General features: G+C 41.6%; 1 protein-coding gene across 1 annotated transcript; it reads right to left on the bottom strand.

Moving 5' to 3' along the window:
- Nucleotides 1-150: 150 nt before the first annotated feature.
- RNF139 (ring finger protein 139) lies at nt 151-12,204 on the bottom strand. The gene is made up of 2 exons (XM_036263750.1): nt 11,741-12,204; nt 151-2,229 (listed from the first exon to the last, which is right to left on the bottom strand). The coding sequence occupies exons 1-2, from the start codon at nt 11,919-11,921 to the stop codon at nt 416-418; spliced, it is 1,995 nt and encodes a 664-aa protein (XP_036119643.1). The 5' UTR covers nt 11,922-12,204; the 3' UTR covers nt 151-415.
- Nucleotides 12,205-13,612: the final 1,408 nt, after the last annotated feature.

The following is a 13,612-nucleotide window of genomic DNA, read 5'->3' as shown; positions in this document are numbered from 1 at the left end:
GGTTTCCTCTGACCTGCATTTTCTTTCTCCCACCCATCTTAAAGAAACACTAGGGGCCGAAGTTAGATACATTACACACTTTCATTGAGGAATCTTTGGCACAGCTGGCGCACCATATTATCGTTATTACATCTATTAAAAAGTTATTTGTTCAAATTTTGTCATAAAAACGTGAAAACATTTTATTCTATGTACAATAATGTACACAAATTTAAATAGGTCACCAAAGAGACCAAAAGTAATTAAAGAGGTATATTTACAGTAGCACATCACAGTAAACGGAAAACCATTCACAGATTCAACATTGATACTGTTTTTGTGCTTGGTTATACACTGAAGTGAAGCATATTAACTCCATTTTGGATGAACTGAATTTTAAACAAATAACCTCAATGATTAGTAAATGCTGTTTTAATCAGTCAGTGTCCTCATTAAATTCTTCAGCTGCTGTACCTGTGTTCTGAATCACTCCATTTCTTTCTCTTTGATCATCATCATCACAATCTGTACTGTCATCTTCATTCAATTCCCTGTCAGATTCAGCAGCAGCCTCTCTTACAGCTTCCTCTGGATTTTCATTGGGTACAATAAACCCGTTGTTGTTAGATATATTTGAATTATCCTTGATATCATCATCGATGTATACTTTTTGATGGCACATTGGACATGTATCTTGAATGTACAGCCATTTCCGAAGGCAAAGAGCATGGAAATAATGATTACATGGTGTGATACGAGCAGATGTTGTAAACTCATGATAGCAGATTGCACAGACATCATCTATTTCTTGTAAGCGGCTCCCTTTTACTTCAGGAAGTGAATTAATTTTCTTAACAGCAGTCCTACGATTCATGAATGTCTTCCAGCCATTTTTTCCTTGTAAATAGATGTTAAAATACGCATGTAGACACATCATACAAGCCCGAATTTTACTTCCTGACTCAAACATCATAGTGTAAGCCCCATTTCCAAACATTACTACTCCAAATATAAATTCAATAATATTGCCTGTTGAACGAACATAGTAGACATAATCATCAAGCTTTTCCCAGAGGACATTATAGTAGCCATCAATCATGAATAATGTATAAACAGTGAGAGAAACAATTACTTTTAAGCAGAGTTCCACACAGAAGGCTGTAACAGCAAACAGCCATGTGTTTAGTGCATAGTGATGCCAAAGAACATAACTGAGTAAAACAGGAAGAATAAACAGGCAAGCAGAGACAAAGAGCACAGGAAAATGTCTACGAAAAGATGACACATGAGAGGCACTGAGAGACATTAATACAGGATCTGTCATTCCATGGATGAAATGCAGGACTGCAGTTAATAAAAGGCACATGTTTCTACTTAAGCGAATAAGTCTCTCTTCTGGTCTTAGCCCACTTAAACCAGTCTGAAGAGCCAAAATAAAAAATAAAACAGGTGCTACAAAGCCAAGCCGCCTGTCGTCTTCTTCAGTTGATCCAATAAAGGCCAGTATTCCAAGGCCCAAATAATGGGCTACTGAGGAAATTACAGCACTCATGCCCAGTACAGTTAGTGTAGAATCACATCCACTAATTATAAGATTGCAAATGAGGTCCCAGAAATCATCCCAAGAAATAAAGAAGGAATCAGTTTCATTTGCCATCCTTAAAATGTACATTAACACTGTAGCCTGAGCTGTAATTCTTGTTAGCCAAAAGACTCTCAGTATATCTGGGAAACGAATCCTCTTCCATGTGTCCTCCATTAATAACTGTAATCCATAAATTCGATACATGTGCCTCACTAAAAGATAAACATATCGTGTGGAATAATAAAACCACTTAAGTTTCACTGCCAAGACAAGCACTGTGTTTAATGTAAGAATCAAGGAAGAAGTAAAAACTAAAGTCTCTCGGATGTGTAATGGTAGCTCTGTGATTAAGCCTATTACAGGAACCAAGAGATCCAAAATAATTAATTGTGAATAGATGGAATGAATTTGGAGTAGTGTAATGTATCCAATTCCAAATGTTAGTTGTAGAACAATGAGTGCCATCCATAGTGAGGGCCCTTTCCGAGGAAATAGCTCAATTCCAAAAGCTGATGTGTTGTAGGCACCATAGAAGTCAATGTGCAAAGAAGCATAATAATTTACCAACACTGAAGTTGCAGCTAACAGAAAGGCTGCGCTGTACATGTAAAACTTGAAAAGTGATCGCTGTGACAATATCAGAACAACACTGGATACAAATATACCTGGAAAAAAAAAAGGAAAAAGGTCATTTGCATGAAACATTTTAAAGAATGTTTTCCCACTAATAGTTAACAGTCTTCCTTTAACTAGTAAATGGAAACACTTTCAAAATTTTAACTTTAAGCCTCAAACAATTTAAGCTTAAAAGCCAAGAGTTTTGTAAAGTCAGTTCAATAGGGCAGACAAAACATTATTTTAAAAAATCTTACTAAAATTCTAATTTCCGAAGTAATTCAAGTAGTACCATATACCCAGGCACCAAATTACTAAATTCAAGACTGACTCTAGTGACATACATTTTAACATATTTTAAAATCTTTTAAGAACATGTTCTTTTTCATTTCATAATCATTAAAAATATTTAAAATACTTCCATTACAAAAACATTAGAATTAAAAATAACCAAAATGGAAACATTTGTTCCTATTAAATCTTAGAATTATTTTTCTAAGTGTTTTTTTAGGAAATCAAGTTTAAGTTGTTTTTTGTTTTTTTGTTGTTGTTTTTTGGTATGTGTCCCTAGTGGGAACCGAACTAGGGACTCTCTGGTCCGCAGGCCAACACTCCAACCCCTGTGCCAAACCGGGCTAAGTTTTACACTTAATCTAATTCCTCCTTTTCCTCAAATTGAACTCCTGCTGGCTCTTACTTTTTCCTGCTCCTTAAATTGAGCATTCTCCCCTGGGTTCAAATTCAGTTGTTTTTTTCACTTCTACATACTTTCTTGCAAATTTCAGAAATGTGAAGGACCTTCAAGTTCCTTTTTCCTATACATTACTGAATATTTGTCTTCAAATAGTCAGCCCTTTTTATTCTTCAAATTACAAAAGTAACATTCAGAAAACCAAAACATTTAAAAAGTTGTAATAAATCCTACCTCTCCCCAATCAATACTTAATCAATGTATGGTCCAATGTGTATCCAGACCATCTTTATGCTGACAAATGTTTAAGTGAGATTATAGTAAACATTATTATCCAAGGTTTCAACTATGGAAACAACATCCAACTAGCCACCTACTACCATTTCTACAATACAACTGCAACACTCAATTTTCTAAAACCTAACTTGCCTCAAATGGCTCTTGCAATTTCCAATTTCAGTTAAAGGTGCCGTTACTGTTCTCTTAATGGTACCTTCTAGCCCCTCACCCTCAAATTTGACAATTAGTCTCCAATTCTACTAACATCTATCTCTCCTTTTCACCAACCTATTTATTAGTTTGACTCTTAAAAACTCATCTTGTCCAAGTCCATCTAAACCAACACCTATGTGCCTTTCTTTATTTCTCTGCTCAAAATACTACAGTGGCTCTGAAATAGTAATCAACTAAAATCTATGTTTCTTGTCCTAGCAATCAAGGGTCCAAACTGGCCTTAGAGGAATACTACTTTTATTTTTTTTATTATTATTATTTTTTTTTAATCCTCACCCGAGGATATTTTTCCATTTTTTGTACAGATAGAGTGAGAGGGAGAGAGAGGAAGGAGAGAGAGAGAGAACCATCGACGTGAAGGGACACATCGAGTGGCTGCCACCCGCACGACCAACCAGGGCCGGGACAAACTGCAACCAAAGTACGTGCCCTTAGCGGGAACCGAACCCGGGTCTCTCCAGACCGCAGGCCAACGCTCTAACCGCTGAGCCAAACTGGCCAGGGCAGGAATACTACACTTTTAAAGCACAAACCAAAGCTTCACAGCTCCAAACAACTTTCCCAAACACACCCTTCCTGTGCCATAATGGCAGCTGTGTTTGTACTGTTCTCTGCTTAGCATGATTGCGCCATCAGAACTTCCCAAGTTCTTCACTGTTCAAATTCTATCCATCTTACAGACCCACATTCTCTGATAGTCACTGTTCCTTCAACATACCTACAGAACCTGGTGAAACACTTAATGCTCATACTACCTGATATTGTAGTTTGTAGTTATCGGAGCTGGTATCATCTACTCTGTTAGATAATGTCCTTGGATAGCAAGCAAGGATCCTACCTTGTACATCTATGGATCCCAAAATATTTTGTAGAAAATAAATACAATTAGTATTCATTGGGGAACTAAACGTTTCTGTTGAATTCTGGTTATGTTTTCAAAGGCAACTACAAAATAGAGCCCACTTGGTAAATTGAATTTTGGGGGCGGCGTTAATCCTCACCTGAGGATATTTTTTCCATTGATTTTTAGAGAGTGGAGGGGGGGGGGGGGGGGGAGAGAAACATTGATGTGACAGACACACATCGAGTACCTCCCACACACACCCTGCCCAGGGCCGGGGATCAAACCTGCAACCCGGGTACATACCCTTGACCAGGAATCGAACCCAAGACCTTTCATGCACAGGCCAACACTCTAACCACTAAGCAACACTGACCAAGGTGGAAATGGAAATTTATGAACAGGTAAAACAAAGCTAAGAACCCAGAACTTGAAGTATAGAAAAAGTGACAAACTCCTAATTAAATAGCATCCATTCACCTTATTTTAGCATATAATCAAGAAAGACTGCATATTACAGTGGAGGCATTTCATAATCCATTGCATGTGAAAGTAAGGGCCAGATCCTCTGATGACTTTGCCCATGAACTTACATTTTATCCTGTGCCAATGTGTCAGGTCATTTGTGAAAAGGAGAACAAAGGACACAATCACCTAGAAGATATATAAATTTCTGCACAAACACCTACTAGATTTCCAAAGCAAGTGAGCCACTAATAATTTCCCAAACAACTAATAGCTGGGTGTAGGCCTTTTCAATATAAAATGGACTGCCCTGGCCAGTGTGGTTCAGGGTTGGGCGTCGTCCCATGCACTAAAAGCCTGCTGGTTCGATTCCAGGTCAGGGTATGGTCAGGGCACATGCCCGGGTTTAGGGCTAGATCCCTGGTAGATGGGGCTTGTAGGAGGCAGTTTATTGGTGTTTTGCTCTCACATCGGTTTTTCGCTCTCTCCCTCTCCCTTCCTCTCTCCCCCCCCCAAAAAAAATTTTTTTTCCATGGAAGGTAAGAGGAAATGGAATTAACTCAGCCACTGTGTATATATAATCTTACTTTCTCTACATAGAGAAACAAAGTCAGTATTTTTCCTGAGACAAAACTTAAACTTACCTCCTAAAATGATTTAAAATAACGTAAATTCTAGTTTATACCAATTAAAAGAGAGAAAGTCAAGTAGGGACTGTAAATTACTTTTGTCAACATGCTATTCAGTGGTAAGTTAACAGTTGCTTGTGAATATTCATGAACTTTGTTATAATTTATAACCAGTCCTTTTACTCTAATAGCTTTCCCCCCTGAAATTTATTTTTACACACAAATGAAGGAATGACTTGGGTTTTAGAAATATGGAGAAAAAGTGCCATTTTGCTTTATACAAATGTACCAAGGGAAAGGGGGGAGGAGAATATGATAGGCAAATCAGGTAGTGAGACTACAATTGAAAAGTTAAAATGTGTTGCCCTGGCCAGTTTGGCTCAGCGGTTAGAGCGTCGGCCTGCGGTCCAGAGAGACCCGGGTTCGGTTCCCGCTAAGGGCACGTACTTCGGTTGCAGTTTGTCCCCGGCCCTGGTTGGTCGTGCGGGTGGCGGCCACTCGATGTGTCCCTTCACGTCGATGTTTCTATCTGTCTCTCCCTTCCTCTCTCTCCCTCCCACTCTATCTGTACAAAAAATGGAAAAATATCCTCGGGTGAGGATAAAAAAAAAAAAAAAAAAAAAAAAAAAATGTGTTCTAGCAAGTAACAATCTGATACTACTCTTTCTTGACTAACATCATATCACCAAGATGTGGTAATGACCAAACACTTCAAGAACAGCATAAAATTGTTTAATTCTTACCCAAAGTTTGCATGTAAAAGGGGGTTCTTAAATTTTTCTTTAATACTCATGGTCCTATGTATGGAACACAGTGAGAATCAGCTCTCATTTTACAGAAGAAGAAAAAGTCAATTTCTTCCCAAGTAACAAGTCTCACCATTCATTCAATCCCTCTCCCGGCCTTTGGTCTTTAGAGACTGTTGCCAATATCAAAGTTTTGTTGCATTTTCACAACTTCAGACATAAAACTTGTTATTTACCCTGTAGATCTAAGAAAATTAAGCCCAGGGGTAGTGTTTCTTATTAGCATTTAAGAGTGGCCCTGGCCGGTTTGGCTCAGCGGTTAGAGCATTGGCCTGTGGTCCGGAGAGACCTGGGTTCGGTTCCTGCTAGAGGCACATATGTTGGCTGCAGTTTGTCCCTGGCCCTGGTTGAGTCGTGCAGGAGGCAGCGACTCAATGTGTCCCTTTCATGTCACTGTTTCTCTGTTTCTCTTCCTCTTTCCCCTCCCACTCTATCTGAACAAAAAAATGGGAAAATGTCCTCAGGTGAGGATTAAAAAAAAAAAAGAGTGACTTGCATAGTAATCAATGCTATATATAAATGATGCTTTATAAAGAAAAACCACCTAGGGACACTAGAGAACAGAATTAACTGAAATCACAACTCTGGGATCCAATTTTCCAGTGATTCGAGTTTCACTAAAGTTCTTGAGGTAGGAAAAGAAGTAGGTATTAAAATCAATTCAGGAGCTTTGGAGCTATATATGTACTCAATTCATGAAGAGTTCGAGGCCTTTACAATTTGGATTACCCAAAATAAATAAATAAAACCATCACGTTACACAACAAAGTGTTTAACTCTTTTATGTGGAAAGTCCCCTCATACCCTAACCTTTTCTGGAAACTTAGGACTAAAAATTAGAAGGAAATAGGATGTAGTATTTACAACTCTCCAGCTACCTTAACCTTTAAAACATAATCTAACACAGAGGGCATCTTCTGATTTACTGACCATTCGTATTTCTCAGTGAACTGCCAGGTTATTTTTGCCCATAGTCTGACTACAAATTATTTGTCAGTTATCTACTGTAATGCAAACATCCTCTCCAGGTGTGTAGCTGGTCTCACTTTTCTGATGCTGCCTTTTCATTAATAGAGGTCTTTAATTTTAATATCACTGAATTTATCAATGATTTACACATTTGCTTTTATATATTTTAAAAGATTTTCCCTCTTACTTTCAGTAAAACCATGTTCTACATTTTCTTCTAAAACTGTTTATACATTGACATAAGGTTAGCTATCCAGTATAATTTTTTCCATATGGATAACTAAATGACCACTAACTTAATAGTCTATATTTAATTCTACCTCTGAAACACATCAAGTTTCTATATATACCTGGGTAGTCTAGAAGGGCTTTTTATTCTGTGTTATTGGTCTACTTGTCTATCCTGTGGTCTCCACCAGGATCTTAATCCCCTTCTCCCCATAGGGGTCATCTGATAATATCCAGAGACATTTTTGGCAATCTCCACTGGGAGAAGAGGGGTGCTACTGGTATCTAATAGGTATCAGACAGCGGTGCTTTAAAAAATCCTACAATTCAGCCCTTGCCGATATTGCTCCGTGGTTAGAGCCAGGAGTTAGGGTGGCAGGTTCCATTCTCAGTCAAGAGCAAGGACAGGTACTCTGAGTTGCAGGTTTGATCTCTGACCCCATGTAGGAGGCAACCAACCAGCTAATGTCTCTCTCTTTCTCTCTCTCTCTCCCCCTCTTCCACTCTTTCTAAAAATCAATGGAAAAATGTCCTTAGTTGAGGATTAACAAACAAACAAAAATCCTACTATTCACCTCCCAACAAATAATTATCTTGTCCAAAATGTCAACAGTGTCACTGCTTAGAAAACCTGGTCTATGCCTATGCACTCATAACTACTACTGCTTCACTTTGTTTTTTCACATCAGAGGTTTTCTGAGTTCTTTCTATAGCACCAAAAATAACTATATCTCATTCTTTTCAACAACTTTACTGTATGGTTAAACCTAATACAATGAACAGATTCCATTTTAATAGACATTTAGATTAACAATTTGTTGTTTTGTTATTACCAACAATGATGCAACAAATATCCTTGGCCATAGTCTGTACAACTCTATCTTTAGGTCAGATTCTTACAAATGGAATTGTGTATCAAAAGGAATATGATGAATTTTGGTTGATAGCGCCAGATGGCTTTACATAGAAGTGACAGCCTACAAAAACTGTAACTTAACCTATTTCCCTATAGCTTCGCCAAACAAATTTTTTTTTCTCTCCAAACTTTGAACTCTTCGCTAATCTAGTAAGTGAAGTTTTGTTTTAATTGTATTTTTTAATTATAAATGAGGTTAAGTAATTTTTATTTTGCTTATTGACCATCTGCATTTCATTTATTGTGAACTGCTTATCCTAGGCCCATTTTTCTCTGGAAATAGAAGTTTTTCTTCCTGACACAGTAAAACTTTTACAAGGACTTCAATTTCATATGATGCAGATATTTTCCCCTCGGTGTGTCAGTAATTATTGTTTTTTTTAGAAAAAGTTTTGTCATGAAAGTTTGTCATTTATTAAAATTTCCCTTGTGATTTCTGGATTTTCTCTTATATTTAGAAAGGCCTTTCCACTTCAGTGAATTATCATTATATGAGTAATACTTTTAAAACAAACTCCTATGCTTGCATTTTCTGCCTTGGATTTAGATTTGCTAATTCAGCATTATGCTGTACTGTGTTGCATTTCATTTAGCATTTAACACTTCCTAAGAATAGCTTAACATTCTTAAATATTCTATATATTGTGGTATGATTTTATTTGGATCTTGAAAATGAGACGCTTTATTTTCTCATTTGCTGAAAGTCTCATATTAGTAAGACATCAACTTTTATTCAGGATAAAATTTTTAGCACCAAAAATACTTTTTAAAAAATGTTACCACTTACAAATGTGAAAAATTAGCATAATTACACTGGCATAGCATAATGTAAGGAATAGCCTGGTGATGCATTTGGAAAATATTTTATATTTCTCACAAAGTCTGACCCAGAGAATATTTTGAGATCAAAATTTTCAAATAAACAGCATCAACATTTCACTGATGCCTTCAAAAGACCAAAATATCTGTAACACAGTATAGTTTTAACTGAAGTATTAAAATATTTTTTTAAAAAAGCTACCAAGCTTACTAATAGCTGACACTTAAGTAGTGCTAGGCCCCAGGTACTGTTTTTGAATGCTTTCATCCTATCTCATTTATTGTCCTTAACATCCTATGAGCAAGATACCATTACTGTGCATCTTTCAAAAGGTACAGAGTAGCCCTGGCCAGCTTGGCTCAGCAGATGGAGCGTCCGCCTGCGGACCAGAGAGTCCTGGGTTCGGTTCCCACTAGGGGTACGTACCAAAAAATAAAAAAATAAATTAAAAGGTACAGAGTAAAGGGAGGCATAACGCAGCTAAATAACCTGCCTGAGGTCTCATTCTTCTGATTTGTCAAATACAAACTTTCATGGTTTACTACAAAAATAAGAAGCAGGGTAGAGTACAAGGAAAATACCAGATTACTTTGTTCAATGTTCTTAAACCATAAATTAATTAAGGAAAGTACTCCTTTTCCTTAAAGTTCCCTAGTCTGGAGTTCAACTCAAAGGGCACTGCATTTAAAATTTAAAGCACCTGGTCCTAAAGAGGTTCTCAGAGAATCTGCAGTCACCTTTGGTTAAGAGCATTCAAGGCAGCAGCTACACTATTTGGGCAATGAACATGTGATTCCTCTCAAAGTTCCTTTTTTTCCCTCTCCATCATGGATGCTTCTCAAAGCAGAAGTGGGGACAGCCACCCTCCCACCCTCAAGTCCTGTTACATGTGGTAACTTAGTCCTCAAAGCAGTACTTTGTTATCCCATTAATCCCAAATCTGATAAAGTGCCCTAGAAATCTGTTACCTTCTGCTCTCTTTTTTTTTCTTGGGGGTGGGTGGGTGGAGTGGAGGGCAGGGTTGGCAATCAGACTCAGCTGGGACTACCTTACTATACTGAGATAAGTAACTGCATGTTAATATATGATCACGATGAGCAACTTCTTACTGGCAGGAATAAAATGCCTTCTCAACGGCCCCCCTTCTTATTAATTTCATTTTAACATTAATTAACCTCACTTTACACATGACTGTCAGAATTAAATATGTTGAGTATGAAACATTAAAGCTATCTAATGCTTTTTAAACTGCTGTACAATTGACACAGTATTATATTAGTTTCAAGTGTACAACATATTAGGTTTCAGGTGTTTGATATTTGTATCCATTACAAAACCACACAGCTCCAGTTTTGCCACAGATAATGAGGACACTACACTTTTGCAGTGGTAGGTAGGAATGGCTGGTGTTAACCAGCTGGTGGGTTACTGAGAAATCTTGTGCTAAAGAACAGCATGTGCACATCTGTTAGTTTTAAGATCTAGCATGTGATCATTACTATACTATTTTGTATCTGGACTGCAGCAGGACTGGGGAAGAAAGTCAACCACCACGGATGTCAGAAGATTTTTCAGCCTAGGCTCTGGCAACCACTTATTTGCTGCGTATCTAAAGCCAAACACTACCTGTGACGCTCAGTTTTCTCATTGTAAAATGAGAATACCACCACCCAAGTCGGAAGGATTTTTGAAGGTTAGATATTAGGTTAGATAATACCAGTGAAAATGCTTTGCAGAAGTAAAATATCAAACAAGTGTAAAACGTTGCTATTCACTGCTAAAAACAAAACAACATTACTACTCTTCTGCTGTCAGAATAAAGCAGCAACAGATGGCTCAAAATTCCCAGAGGTTTGGTAAGGATCTCACTATCAGCAACACTTCAAAGCACTAGCCTACTAAAAACTTATCACAAGAATTACTTCATCAACAAAATTTGCCAAGTTTTAGTTACTTAAAAACACTTTCACGCATAAACGCTTCTCTCTCTGGTGATGCAAGTGAAGATGGGGTGTGAAACATAAGCGGCTTTTCAACACTCCATTCATATGCAACAAAAACTGATTTCAGAACTCTCTTCTGGGAAGGTCTCATCACTCTCTAGCCACGATTTTCCTTTAAATACCTGTACTTCAAGAAAAACTGTAGGACTCCTTATATATATCGCCTTCTTCATGAGGATTTTTGATAACGATTCCAAGGTCTGACATTCGAAACCCTGTCCCTTTCGTTTGGATGTCATCTACCGCAGACACTTCAGCATTTAGTGGACGCCGTCGATACAGAAGTGACAACATACCAGTACTCTGCCCTTTGGAAAGAAGGAAACTGAGGCCCAGGCCTTCGCAGACACGTCCAAGGTCACGGTCGGCGAGACGGCGCGCGGAGGTGCTGTTTGCCCAAGGCGGGCGCGCCGGCCGCGGCGGTCCGCACTCACCCGGGAGAAGCCGCAGGCAGAGCCGCGCGATGGCGCCCAGGCTTCCTCCCGCCCGCCCTCAGGTGCAAAAGGGACCGGGGGCACCAAGTCCCCCGAATCCCGTGCCGTTCCTCCCGCCCCCGGTCCTCTCGCACAATCTCTCACACTGACACACACACACGACCACGGCCTGCGCGGCTGCCGGCTCCCCGCCGCACGTCTCGGCCTGCAGAGCCGTCCCGGGGTGCAGCTACCCTCCCCCCTTACCGAGGAGCCGGAGGAAGATCTGGAGCCCGATGCAGAACCGGCTTTGGCTGGAATCGTAGTAGGAGTTGAAAATGGCGTCGATGATGTAGAGGCAGGGCACCCGGAGCACCACTTCGAGCACCGCCCAGGCCTGCTGATGGGCCATCCGCACCTGCTGCTGCGGGGGCGCCACCGCCGCCATGAGCCGCTGCCACACCGGGGCTGGGCGGGCCGGGCAGGGCCGCGCAGGCAGGGCCCGGGACGGCGGGCGGGCAGGGGCGGGGGCTGGGGCGGGCGACTCCGCCCCCCTCCGGTCTCTCGGCCCGCCCCGCCGCCCGCTCGCGTCTGCGGAGCTGGAGCAGGCGGCGGCGGCTCCCGGGAGGCCTCTGGGCGTCGGTGTTCTCGGCTGGCTAAGGTCTGGCTCCTCCTCCCTCCGTCGCCTCCCCCGCCCGCGGAGCCACCATCTTGACCTCGCCCGCGGGCCTCTGCCGTTGCTGCTGCGGGGCTGAGGGCTGCGCCCGCGGTCACGCGAGACGGCGGAGACCGTGCCGCTGTCGCGTCACAATCCAGCGCTCGAGGCGCTCCCCGTGTCGTCATCACGTACGGCGCAGCAAACGTCTCTGAGCGTTGCCATGGTTTTCACTCACCTCCGCGACCCACCCAGGCGCCGCGGCTTGGGCGCCACCCCGTGGCGCGGGCGCACTGCGCAACGTCGCCCTCCTGCCCACAGTGGCCGCCTCGCCCACCTACGTCAACGTGGGCCCAAGGGGGGACGCCTGCTTCTACGGGTGCGAGGGACTTGTTGTTTTATTAGAGCCATTAAACGTCCCGTAAACGTGGTTCAAAGATGCTTGCGAGGCGGAAAGCCCAAGGGCGCCGCCCACCAGCCCCACCCACCGCACCTGGCGGCCGGCTCCGAAAGGCCTCCACTCGGCCCGGTCGGGCTGTCCGGGACCGCTGGAGGCGTCGTGCGTGCGTTTTATGGAGCAGCCGCCGTTTGTGGCTCTGGGCGAGGTGTCCTAGGCGCCGCGGAGAAAAACACCCCTCTCACCCCTTTGCACATCACCTAACCACCTCCTCCCAAGTTGGACAGAACTCAGGACACTCATCGGCCACATTTTACTGATATCAAGGGCCGCTGTGACTTCAGGGCCAGAACTCAGGCTTCCGTCTCTGATTTCTCGTCTTCTCGGAGGTAAGCATACCCAGGCAGTCCCTTTTTTCCTCCCGCGCAGGCAGAAGAAGCCATACTTTTCTTGCCACCCCAAAGTATGCCACCTTGACATACAATTATTTTGAGCTGAAGACAATTGAGAAAGAGCTGAAGCCCCCACTCCCTCCATCCCTCCGAAAGCTCTCTGCCTCCACGCCCCCCAAACACATTTGCTTCAAAAGCAGGACATAAATGTCCATTTGTAAAGGTGTCTCCCTGTCCCTTACCTATAAGAGGACTCTTAGACTCTTAATCACCCACTAACCTTACTAATCATCTTCCACTAGTTTCCCTCCTATATTTACGTTCCCACAGTTGCCACTCCCTAGAAGCCTACAAATGTATTGCTCTTTGTTAAAATGCTATTGTAAGCCCCAAGTTGTAGCCTCCCCCTTTTGAGTTACTCATCAGTACATTTATTCCGGGCGTTTGTGCACCTCGTGAGTTAATAAACTGTTTTTCTCTGGTTAATCTATTTTTTTAAATGTTTTTATTGATTTTTTTAGAGATAGGGAGAGAGAAACATCCATTGTCTGCCTCCTGCACGCCTCCCCCATCCTCCAGCAACCTGGGCCTGTGCCCTGATCAGGAATCAAAACTGGACCTCTCAGTCCATGGAATGCTCAATCCACTGAGCCACACCAGCCGGGCTCTTGTTAGTCTCTTTTGTCAAATTAATT

This window comes from Molossus molossus, unplaced genomic scaffold (genome assembly GCF_014108415.1).
Source record: "Molossus molossus isolate mMolMol1 unplaced genomic scaffold, mMolMol1.p scaffold_m16_p_16, whole genome shotgun sequence".
NCBI lineage: Eukaryota > Metazoa > Chordata > Mammalia > Chiroptera > Molossidae > Molossus > Molossus molossus.
The sequence above is the reverse complement of the archived record's forward strand: the minus strand, read 5'-3'. Positions and strand labels throughout refer to the sequence as shown.